Source organism: Rhipicephalus sanguineus, unplaced genomic scaffold, assembly GCF_013339695.2.
Source record: "Rhipicephalus sanguineus isolate Rsan-2018 unplaced genomic scaffold, BIME_Rsan_1.4 Seq10967, whole genome shotgun sequence".
Taxonomy (NCBI): Eukaryota; Metazoa; Arthropoda; class Arachnida; order Ixodida; family Ixodidae; genus Rhipicephalus; species Rhipicephalus sanguineus.
This window is the reverse complement of record NW_023614315.1, coordinates 138,024-150,581: the sequence shown is the minus strand read 5'-3', so window position 1 is coordinate 150,581 and position 12,558 is coordinate 138,024. Positions and strand designations below refer to the sequence as shown.

At 49.3% G+C, this 12,558-nt stretch overlaps 1 protein-coding gene across 4 annotated transcripts in view; it reads right to left on the bottom strand.

The window, feature by feature from the left end:
* LOC119376133 (uncharacterized) overlaps nucleotides 1–12,558 on the bottom strand; it is a 302,522-nt gene that overhangs the window by 215,215 nt on the left and 74,749 nt on the right. For all 4 annotated transcript variants that reach the window (XM_037646065.2, XM_049411363.1, XM_037646066.2 and 1 more), the window contains exon 6: nucleotides 10,673–10,838. In XM_037646065.2, the coding sequence (XP_037501993.1) occupies nucleotides 10,673–10,838 (166 nt within the window). The remainder of the gene's footprint in view (nucleotides 1–10,672; nucleotides 10,839–12,558) is intronic.

Below are 12,558 nucleotides of genomic sequence, written 5' to 3'. Positions count from 1 at the left end.
AAGGATGTGTTGTGACTGTTTTCGTGGGCGGATGCTGCTAGCTGGTCCGCCAACACGTTGCCTTGAATCTCGCGGTGCCCTGGCACCCAGCACACTACGACATGTTGTTCGAGTGCGTATATCGTGCTTAAAAGAGAATACAGCGAGACAAAGACGGGGTTTTTGTGTCTTTTCAGAGTTTTTAAGGCTTTTACCACGCTTAGAGAATCTGTGTAAATCACTGCCTTTTGTAGTTTTAATTGTTGAATGTGTTTAACGGCCGCAAGTATCGCGTAAGCTTCTGCCGTGAAGATACTTGATTCAGGGTGTAGAATACCGGAATCCGTAAAGGATGGCCCGACGGCTGCGTAAGACACAGAAGTATTGGACTTTGAGGCGTCTGTAAAGAATTCTGCACAAGTGTATTTGTGTTGTAGTTCAAGGAAGTATGTACGGATATGTGCAATAGGCGCGTGTTTCGTTACTTCCATGAAAGAAAGGTCGCAGTCTATAAGCTGCCACCGCCACGGCGGTATTTGTGCAGCGGGAGCCAATAGACAGTGTTCGAAAAGTGGCACACCCGTTTCCTCAACCAAGCCCCTCACACGAAGTGAGTAGGGCTGTCGCACCGAAGGACGGTGGTCGAAAAGGGCAGAACTAGATAAATCATTTATTGTGGGGTGTGAGGGGTGTTCTTTGTCTGCGTTCACTTTGAGATAGTATAGAAACGACATGTAGAATCGCTGCAGGTGGAGAGACCACTCGTTCGATTCGACGTAGAGGCTTTCCACGGGGCTGGTGCGAAAAGCACCCGTAGAAAGACGAATGCCCGAGTGGTGGACAGGGTCAAGCATCTTCAACGCGCTTGGTGTCGCAGACTGATAGATTATTGCCCCGTAGTCTAGGCGAGTGCGTATGAGGCTTTTATACAAGTTCATCAGACACTTTTTGTCACTACCCCACGTAGTGCGTGACAACACTTTTAGAACATTCATTGCCCTTATGCATTTGTTTTTTAAATGCTTAATGTGTGATACAAACGTCAGCTTATTATCCAGGATAAGGCCTAAGAATTTGTGCTCCGTCTTCACGGAGAGATGTTGACCATCCAGGTCAATATCTGGATCAGGATAAAGGCCTCTCTTTCGAGAGAACAGGACACAGGTGCTTTTTTGAGGATTAAGACTGAAGCCATTCTCATTTGCCCATTTAGAGATCTTGTTCAAACCTAGCTGGACCTGACGCTCACACATGGAGAGGTTGCACGATTTAAAACCGACCTGGATATCGTCGACATATGTGCAGTAAAACATATTTCGTGGAATGCAAAGACGAAAGGAATTCATTTTGATAATAAACAGTGTACAGCTAAGTACACCACCCTGTGGCACTCCAGTTTCTTGAAGAAATGGTCTTGATAGAACATTTCCTACCCGGACACGAAAAGTACGATCCGACAAGTAGCTCTCTATTATATCTAGCATTCTACCACGTACACCAAGGTGGGACAGGTCTCTTAGTATTCCAAAGCGCCATGTGGTGTCGTAAGCCTTTTCCATATCGAGGAACACAGAAAGGAAGAACTGTTTGTGCACGAATGCGTCCCGGATTTGTGCCTCGATACGCAACAGGTGGTCGGTCGTGGATCTACCCTCGCGAAATCCGCACTGGTACGGGTCAAGTAGATTGTTTGTTTCCAGGAAATGTATAAGACGGCGATTTATCATCTTTTCAAAAAGTTTGCACAGGCAGCTTGTAAGTGCGATGGGCCTGTAACTCGCAACGGAGGATGGATCTTTGCCCTGTTTAAGAATGGGAACGACGATCGCCTCTTTCCAAGAGGAGGGGATCTCGCCGGAAAACCAGATGGCATTGTACAAGGAAAGTAGGGTTTTTTGCGTTTCGGCAGGTAGGTTTTTCAACATGTCGTATACCACACGGTCAGAACCTGGGGCGGAATTACTGCAGCTGTTAAGCGATACCTGGAGCTCAGCTAAGCTGAAGGATTGGTTGTATGCCTCGTGTTTTGTACATTTCCGCTCTAGTTTTTGTTTTTCTATTCTTGTTTTGTACCGTTGGAAGACTTCGGAGTAATGCGCGGAACTAGACACTTGTTCGAAGTGTGCGCCGAGGAAGTTTGCCTGGTCTTCCAAGGTGTCGCCTTGTGTGTTTACTAGAGGAAGTGAATGTACGTGCCGCCCTGCTACCCTACTAACCATATTCCAGACTTTACCCTCCTGTGTATACGAATTGATCACCGTTAAAAACTTCTCCCAACTTTCTCTCCTTGCCTGTCGGCGCGTTCTCCTGCCTTGAGATTTTATGTTTTTAAAACTGTCAAGGTTCTCGGCTGTCGGAGAGTCCCGAAGCAACCTCCATGCTTTGTTTTGTTTTTTGCGCGCCTTCCTGCATTCGTTGTTCCACCATGGGACCCGTCGTTTGCCAGACAGTCCACTTGTTTGTGGGATACATTTGGTGGCAGCATTAATCAAAAAAGCTGTGAAGTAGTCTACAGCTGCACCTATGCTTAAATCACACATGTCTTTCCAACTTAAGAGAGCCGTCTTACGAAACTGTTCCCAATCGGCTTTGTCAATGTGCCATTTGGGAACCTGTGGGGGACATTCATTTAATATTTGTGTGCTCAGAACTATAGGAAAATGGTCGCTTCCGTAAGGGTTATTAATGACCTTCCATTGAAGTAAGGGTAGAAGCGACGGAGATGTAATGCTGAGATCTATAGACGAGTATGTATTGTTAGCGAGGCTATAATATGTTGGATCTTTCTGATTCAACAGACAAGCGCCCGAAGAGAAAAGGAATTGTTCAATTAGACGACCTCGCGCATCGCACCGAGAATCGCCCCATAGACTGCTATGTGCATTGAAGTCCCCAAGCACCAGGTATGGTTCTGGTAGTTCATCTATTAAGGACTGGAACTCATGTTTGTGAAGGTGGTAGTGTGGAGGTATGTAGAGAGAGCAAATGGTTACGAGTTTGTTTAAAAGAACCGCTCGAACAGCCACTGCCTCCAGGGACGTTCGGAGCGGTAAATGTGTGCACGCTACTCCTTGATTTACTATAAGAGCTACACCACCGGATGACGCGATGGCATCATCCCGGTCCTTTCTGAATATGACATATTGGCGTAGAAAATTCGTGTTCTTGGATTTTAGGTGTGTTTCTTGTACACACAGCACTTTTGGTGAGTGTTCATGTAGCAGCTCTTGGATATCGTCGAGGTTTCTTAGTAGGCCTCTGACGTTCCATTGTAGTATTTGTGTCTCCATTTTGAGTGTAAATTAGTGCTGTGTGTACTGGAAGAACTACTGCCTTAAGTCACAGAGCCCTTTTCAGGCCCTGTGATGCGGGTTTTTCCTTTTTTGGCGCGCTCCAACGAGCTGCGCCGTTCCTTCGGCGCTTGAGACGCCGTTGGACTTGCCGTTGTATCCATCGCCTCGGCAGAGACGCTGGATGCCCGCTCGCGGCTAACGCGCACGGGCGTCAGAGTTTTGGGGCTTTCTGCCTGAACAGAAGGCCCTGGGCCTGCAGATCCGGAGACCTGCATGCCCGTTGGTTGCGGAGCAGCCCGGGCTGCTTCCGCTGAGGGGGCGGATGGCGCTACCGCCCGTCCACCGTGCGTGGTATGTGCTGCCGCCGCGAACCTTTGTGGCACTGCCCCCTTGCGTGCCACGTCCGCGAATGTAGGACCCTGTGCGAAGGAAAGGCGTTTGCGCGCCTCCTTAAACGAGATATTTTCAGTTACCTTGAGTGTAATTATTTCTTTCTCTTTTTTCCATGAAGGACAGCTACGAGAGTATGCTGGGTGAGCACCTTCGCAATTTGCACAAAGGGGAGTTTCCACACAGTCGTCTGCAGGGTGATCGTGTGAACTGCACTTGGCACATGTTTGACGGCCGCGGCAGCTCTGAGAGCCGTGACCGAAACGTTGGCACTTGAAGCAACGCCGCGGGTTGGGTATATAAGGTCTGACCTTTAGCTTCAGGTAGCCCGTTTCGAGATATTCTGGTAGGGTGCTTGTCGAAAATGTAATGATCAGGTGTTTTGTCGGGATTTCTTTGTCGTCACGTCTGATTTTAATTCGCTGTACGTGTGTCACATGATGTTCATTCCAGCCCTCAAGGAGCTCACTCTCAGTCAAGTCGAGCAGGTCTTGGTCAGATACTACACCTCGAGAACTGTTGAGGGATCGGTGTGGTGTAATTGAGACAGGGGTGCTTCCAAAAGAGGCAAGTTTTGAAAGCTTTTCATACTGCGTCTTACTTTGAACTTCTAGCAAAAGGTCCCCACTAGCCATTCTTGTAGCCTTATAGCCTTGACCGAGTGTATTGGTGAGGCATTTCGACACAACAAAAGGAGAGATGGTTCTTGCGTTCTTGTCGAGTGTTTCGCAGTGTATTACGTGGAAGCGTGGAAAAATTTCTTTGGGTTTGAGCAAGGCATTCAAGGTCTCTTCGGTGCGACCTCTCTTTGTGAGAGGACGATCATTCAGTCGAGGAATAGAGGTTGAGGCCATATATTAAGTATAGTTTCGGCAGCCATGCCAGCCGCCCACCATGGAGCCCAACATGGGGACGCGACAGCACTTATATTGATATAAAGCATGCCTACGCCAGCTGTACACAGCTACTATAACCAAATATAATGCGCCCAAGAGAGGGCACATACACAAGGTTAACCCTCGCCGCCAAGAAAAACGGAAGTAAATGGAAGAGAGGAGAGGACAGGAAAGATTAAAAGTGAGAAGGAAAGACGAAGATGAGGGGAGAGAGAGACAGGAAAAGGCGACTGCCGAATTCCCCTGGGTGGGTCAGCCCAGGGGTGCCGTCTACGTGAAGCCGGGGCCAAAGGGGTGTGTTGCCTCTGCCGGGGGGCCTTAAAGGTCCAATCACCCGGCGTCAGCTCAACCCCCAGGATCCCCTTTTCCCCGGACACGGCAATGCCACGCACGGCTAGGCGTGGGAGGGGGTCGAAACACCCCCGTTAGCTCGGGTCCGTGGTGTCGCTACACACCAAACGCCTGCTTCCACAGACGCCCCTGCGGGGGCGACAGACTGTATAGCTATAGGTGCTAGTGATCGGAGCGCATCGGTAAGACTACTGATCGCCGCGCGGTGCCCGACGTGGTTCACCGGCGGCGTCGTCCGTTTCCCGAACCGCGTGTTCGCTCCTGACCCGGCGTGCGGCCGCATTCGCGGGCGATGTGCCCCGGTGCGCCGCACCGGTAGCAAGGACCGCGGAAACCACGCCGGCCCGGGCGCTCGTCGCCACGATCCGGCGGACCTCGCTCCGCGTTGCGCCGCTCGTCTGGGCTCGTCTCGACCACGTGCTCCTGCCGCGGAACGTCACGTGCAGGCGCAGCACGGGCCGTACGAAGTGCGTAAGCGTAGGGTTCCAAAGCGCGGTCTGACAGTTCCCAACCGCGCGGTACGTGCTCATCAGCGAACGATGCTGACGCGTTACCCCTAAACGCCTCTGAACCGACCGCGCCACCGTTCCGCGCGCAGCGAGGCTCGAGTGACTGCGCTGCGGGTGGCAGCGGGCGGTACGCTCGCGCCGCGAGGATGTCCCCTTGTATGCGCTTCGCTTCGGCGGCGAGCGCTTCTAGGTCTGCGAACTTGCATCCCCTGAAGTGAGCCGCAAAAGTCGGGTGCGCTTGCCGTGTAACGCGCTCGACTTTCTCCGCGTTGGTGGCGAGAGGGTTAGGCGATAAAGTTCGTCCATCGCCCGTACGTACTCCAGCAAGGATTTGTCCGGATGCTGGGTGCGTAGCTCCAACTCCCTCCTCAAACGCCACTCATAATTCGCCGGAAGGAATTCGTCGCGGAAGCTCTCGCGGAACTCTTCTACCGTGCGGGCGCGATGTCCGGTCAGTCGGAACCATCGGGCCGCTTGCTCTGTTAGCGACACCGGGACCGCACGCGCGAGAAGTTCGGCGCCGGGAAGCCCCATTGCCTGCTGATAGTAGAGCAATCGGTCGAGATACTCATTTGCGCTCCTGCAGTCGTGGTAGCCACTGTAGGTAGGCATGTCTACCTTGACACGTGGTCCCGCACTTTGCGAAGGAGGCTGCGCTGTGTTTTGCAATGCGCTGGCTAAGCTCTGCATAACTGACAGCGCATTCTGCAAGAGTACCTCGCTCGAGGGCACACTATTGCCCGAAGACGCGACCACACCTGCGGCTTGTGCCGAAGCAACATGTGGCGGCATCTCGCTGTTCGCGTCGCGAGGTGACGGGGCGCCCGGCGTGGCGCTCTCCGTCGTAGGCCTAATCTCTCTTAACGCGGTCGCTGCAACACCTTGGTTGTCCCGCGTGAAACAACCAAAATTTACGCTGTCGGAAAGTCCAAACAATGTCCCCGCGTTAGCCATAGGATCGACATTCTGCGACGCGACATCAGACAACATGAACAAATCCTGGAATTCAGACATGCCCGCTGTCCTACGTTGACGGAGCGTCGGTAGTCGCTCGCGTCCACAAAACTAGCCGCGTTGCCAAATTCGTTAACGTTGGGCGCCAGATGAGAGGGTCCGCTCTATGCACGGCTGGTGCAGAAGCCGTGTCAACGTCCCCTTCCCGTAGCGCGCGTCATCGCAGCTACGACGGGTTCGGGCGAATAAGGCAACAGACTAGAACAACAAACAACACTTTATTGCTACGTTAGCAATAACGCGTAAATGTCGCGTAGAGGGATAGTCCGCTCTCGTAGAAAACAAAGGGTAACGCTTACACCTTCGGTCGATGATCGGCTGGCGGGTCTCGGGGCGGTGAGGTGTTACTTCGCAGGTCAGCAGGGCACGAGAGACCGTCTGCTCGTCTGCCCGGTTGTTTTATTCACCTCCCGTCTCCCTCCCCACCGCGGGGGTTGTTTCCCTCGCAGGGTGAGTTCCTTTTCCCGCGAGCCGGGATGCGAGGACTGACGCGAGGAGCGGCGGGAAAGAAGGGGTTGTCCGGAAAGGGCGACGGTGCTCCTCTCCTAGTGGTCCCTTGGCTACCGCCGTCAGTTCGCGATCGCGCCAGCCTTAAGCAAAGGAAATGGGCGCGTGTGCTATCCCACAATACGCAGTTAGTAAGGTGACTTGTTGGGCGAGTTGGTTCATTCTTACGGTAGAATAGCGCAAATACCAAGACGAAATACCATACGCAGTTAGTATTTAATGTTGTCACGGAGGATGGATAGCTGCTTGATATGTTCGGGCAGCAGTGACACTATCGTGCATATCATCCTCCCTCCAGACAATATTAATGAGAACAGACAATAATGCCAAGGAAAGTATAGGGGATGTTATTTGTAATAATTACGATGTGAAAGTGGACGAAACGGTAACTTGCCAGACAATGAATACAGCCGCTCACTAGACACACTAGTGCCGATGCGTTAATCCTGCCATCACAGTTCAATCCTGTAAGGATGCTTTCTGAACAGCAGTGACAACCGATGTTCATTGCAGCTGCTTCATCTTGGGATAACCGAGAATCATGCTGGGTCCTACACATTTCTTCTTAATTTTGCGACTGCTCCCCACTTGTTTCTACATAATGTTGGCACTCTATTGCCACAACGTGCTTGGCCTCACACACAATGACATGCTCGGACCACTACAACCAAGTATATACTGGCACAACGTTGGCAAAAGCGCACTACGGAAGGGGACACATAAAATTTATTAGTCTAAATTAAGCAAAATTTAGCATTCTTTGTGCTGATTTGAATGCATCTTATGAGGTTTTGTGGTGGGCAAATATTTCTAACAGCAAATGTGCCTTCCAAATCGAATCAAATATTCGCACATCCCTACTTTTCACTTGATACTGTTAATGAAAGTGTTCTCGCGATCAAGAAATTGGCAAATACATGTTAGGCCCACAGGGCTGCATAGCTGATGACACTGCGAGCCATCTTTGGCCATTTTTTAATGCAAGTCTCAATTCCTTGCTACATGCAGTATTCATAGCAGCATCATCTACAGATTGGCAACATCTTGCAGTAAGACAGATAACTGGGCAAGTTGGTATGTATCCATATTTAAACTTTTTTAGCGCACACAAAAGACAAGGCGCACAAAAGACAATGTGTGTCTCTTTCTTGTCCTTGTCTTTTGTGCGCGCTAAAAAAGTTTAAATATGGCAACATCTCCTTAATATGTTTACAAAGTGTTTCAGAATTAATGAAAACTAAGACCACTCGACTGTTGCAAGGAAACATTTGAAGGCAACATACATGAATGAAGGAAGCCAGCAGGTATGCACATTATGAAAAAGATGCAACTGCAGCGTTAGATAAAACCTCACAACTGGATCGTGAGAAAAGTGGTGGCAGTGTTGGACTGTGTTGGATTGGTATGGGGTTTTAGATGCGACAGTCACAATCTAATGATACTACTAGTCCAGACCATTGTGGAGCAGGAGCCCGTAAAAACCATTCCAAACCCATTAAAAATTCCCAAATTGCAAGAGCACCTGCAAAGAGAAAAAGTGATGTTTGCTGGTGATTGGCAGGGGAGAAAAGGCTTCCCCCATCCTTCTTGAAATAAACTTGTGGCTACAGCCTCGGACACGTAATTTAAGGTTCAGATCCCACTTATGGAAAGGGTGATTTTTCGTCCCTTTCAGTTTGGGCGATTATGCTACCGTTAAGAAACAACAAACAATGCCCTCTGGCATAATTGTCGGTTGGATTCATTAAGTTATGTCTAACAAAAAACGAGCCCCTCGAAAAAAAATTCCCCCGCTGGCATACAATTAAGCATAATCACAATATAAAAATGCAGTACATCTTATATTATGCCCTGCAACTAATCTAGCCTTCACTGAAAAGTGCTCTTGTGGATATTGGTCTACATAGGGCGGTCATCAAGAAAGCCACAGGCAGGGCAGCAAAAATCTTCCCCAAAATAACGTCATAGCACTGAAGAAAACACCAGGAAGCAGTGCATGTGGCGGAAGGGTTAAGAAAAAGAAAATAGACCCGTCCACAAGGCCACCTTTCTTTATGTGGCTTCGTGCTATTTTTGCAGCAAAGCTGTATATGGCCAGGATTTCGTGGGGGCAAAAAGTCCAGTTTCCTCAGGAGATGGTGACAGCCATCCACACTGCAGCACGATGAAACCAGCGTCCGAGCTCTGCCAGGACACACACATGCCTCAGGGCAACAGCAAACAAACAAAAAAAGCACCTGGAGTGTCCGTATAGTTGCTATTGCATTAATAATAGAAAAGGTCCTAGGGCCATCATATTTTAATGCAAGACGGAGAGTGCCCATGAAAAAAAAATGTCTTCCCAGCAACGCATTTGTGTTTACAAGTGATAAGGGGATTGGTGTAAGCTTTGTTCTTGCAAGCTGGCATTCTGTGTTGCAATGTGTCATGATGTGCGCGGTAGTCCCATCTGGTGCACGGTGTTGGTGTTTTGTGATGTGCGGTGCACCGACAAAGATGACGACGAGACACGAAAAAGGCGAAATTGTGGCGTCTAAGTCAAGCCAAGCCGTGGGGAGAAGAGAGAAGTGGAAGAAGACGAGGGAGGTTTGAGAACGAAAACCGAACAAAGCAGTCGCAGGGTGAAGCGCTCGTCGGGTCCCGGTCCCGAAGCCTACCTGTGCCTGTTGACCGCACGAGCCTCGCTCCCTTATACGGTGTGCTCCAGCAGCCGGCGCCGGTCCGTTGCACTCAAACCCAGGCGTATTCCAGACATGGGCCTACTACTGGCTGTCCAGGACGTGTTTGCCACACATCGACTGCGCCGCACGCTTCGCTCCGACCATGCCTGAGTCATCGCTGCTGCCGGCGTGAGGCAGCAACTCATCGACCGTCACACGGTGAAGTGTTACAAACTTTGTGTAGTGCAGTGGGGGACTATGCTGAGGGTCGTGCTCGTAGCTAGGGCAGTTCTTCGGAATTGCCATGTAACGTGCCAAGCTTCATCATCATTTTTTTTTGTGCCTTATAACTCAAGCTGCAAATGTCTTCGTCAGTCTCGGCAACCATTATTTAGGTTGCCGTAATTATCCGAACCTTATCCCTCACACAGTGAAAGAAAAACGGTTCAGAAGCCTATCGGGAAAACAGGGGGCGCCAACCTCTTTCATTCTATCATGAGCCCCTCCCTGTGTGAGGGCATGCCCACATAGTCATGCCTCCAGTCATGCTCTGATATCCAATGAAATGTGAAATGACAAGCGACCTGGACATCGGTTATTGGACAACGGCTCACACAAATGCGCCTGTGACTAGGGCACCTTCAAGGGCCGCATTTCTGTACCAACGTGGCACAGGGTTTTTTGCGTATGACAATGCTGCGATGTTACTCATGAAAAGCTTTGCTTTTGAAAAAGTGGTCCACGCTGGAGCACAATGAAATAAAGAAAAACAGCAGCTGCCAAGTATCACATGGCCACAAGATCTCCCAAAGAGCACCGTGCCTACAAGACAAACGTTGCCGGCGGGCGGCAAACATCAATGAAGATGGTGCATGCCAGGCAAAACGATGCATGCAGTGAAGCAAAGCATGCAGTCTTGTGGGCAGGGCAAACATTGCTTAATATGCACCTCAATGGCGGTGTGTGTCGTGGTAGACTCTGCATAGTGGTTTGAACATTCACAACCTGGCCTTTGATACCAAACTAACCGTGTCACCTCTGTGTTGAGCATCCAATCATGTGAGAAGTGGTACCTGGCGTGTTTCGAGCAGCACCAGCTCCTGGCCCATGGGGAGCAAGAGGTGGCCCCTGCTCAGCAGCCTTGGTTGGCCCCCCGACGAACACTGGTAACAGGCATGCAGCACGTCACCGCTCCCGGGCATGCTCACTAGGGTCACGTGCCACAACTCCTCGTCCAGCCTGCGCATCATTACACTGTATCAAGCTATTATTTTCCATGACGAAAAACTCAAGGCCAAGCTTTCTCTTTTGTGCCAAAACCTCCAGCAACAGCATGTGAGAATGATGCAGTGATTGAAACAAGTTCCGTCTTTGGATTCTTTTGTGCCAAAACCTCCAGCAACAGCATGTGAGAATGATGCAGTGATTGAAACAAGTTCCGTCTTTGGATCCTCTGGAATACAATGCAATCCTGTAGTCCAAGGAAGGCTGCAGCAATCCACAATGCCATGATAAGCTGGCGTGAAAAGGCAATCTGTGTCTTTTCTTGCTTACCAAGGCTTCTCTTTCAATGTTGGTTTATTCGTGTAGAAGGGCAACTCACCAATACAGTTGGCCCTATCTTTCTCTTCAGTGCTCCTGTAACAAAGTGTATGACAGTAAAGACTACCTTGTCCATGTTCTACTCTTTTCACTTCTTCAGCCCAAGTGCCATCTCACTGTGAGAAATCGCAGAAATGAATACAACATGTACACATACATAATAACGAAGCCACTCATGTTACATAATGCGCCCTCAAGCAAGCCTCTCTATGGTATGTCATCAAACAAATGGAAAATTGGGCAAGTTGATGTTGGTCTTGTTGTTCCTGAATCAAAGATTGCTGCACACTTGTACTGTGGCAGGGAAAGGCTACTTCAAAAACACAGATGCAGCAAGCACGGTGTCGGAACGAAATGTTTTTCGTTTCAGTTTTAGTTTCGTACCACCGCAAAAAGTTCCGTTCCGTTTCTGTTCCAGAACGAAAAAAAAGAAAATGTTGCGTAACAGTTCGTAACGGGTTTTTTTTTATACAAACGTTTGAAGTTAAGGTAATCATAAAATCATCGGATTTGTGATGTAGTTACTTGCCCTCCTCTTAGGAAAGTGGGTCAAGGGTAAAACGCGTTCTTCAGAGGAGCGGAAGTAAATGTACCACGAATTCCTACCAACTTGCACAAACCAGTATTAATTTCAAAGTCATAATATTTATTTTCTCAAGACAAATATGATTTTTTTAGTGGGCTCAGTGCTTTGTGTCAAGGGAGTGAGCATGATCTCAAAAGCAGCACGTCATTGAGTGTACTCTCTGATGTCAGAGACCGCTGTTCTGATAAAAGGATCGCCAGGCCTGCGCGGAACACGCAGCACAGTCACAGTGAAAGCTGGAAGAGCGGACTTTGTAGAGTCCGTTGTAGAGTCTCTTGGGGCAACTAATACAAGTACACATGCAAGGTACCCAATATGCTATAAATCATCGTAATTTTTCGGAAGTAGCGAAGTTCCCACTATGCAATTTTTCGTCATTTTTCGGAGAATTGTGGTACCCGCTACACATCTGTAAGGCATTATGTGCACTTTGTGCTGTGGCTGATGATGATGAAGAATTATGGCTGAGCACTTTGCAGTGGGTGGGAAGCAGTGTGGCGGAATGGGCGCCTCCATCCCATTTCAATTCCATTGCGGGGAATTAAGACTTGCTGCAATTCCATTCCTTTCTATTCCTCGGAATAAAAAAAACTTAGCCCATTCCCACTCCGGGAATGGCCGGGCAGTTCAATTCCATTGCTGTAGTTCCTCAGTGTAAGAAAGGCATCTTGATAGTTTTATCGAGTTAAGAATGAACGCCCATAAAGCTGATGCCATCAGATGCATTAAGAACAGCAAAAGTACGCAAAACATGTTACCAAGGTCGAGGGA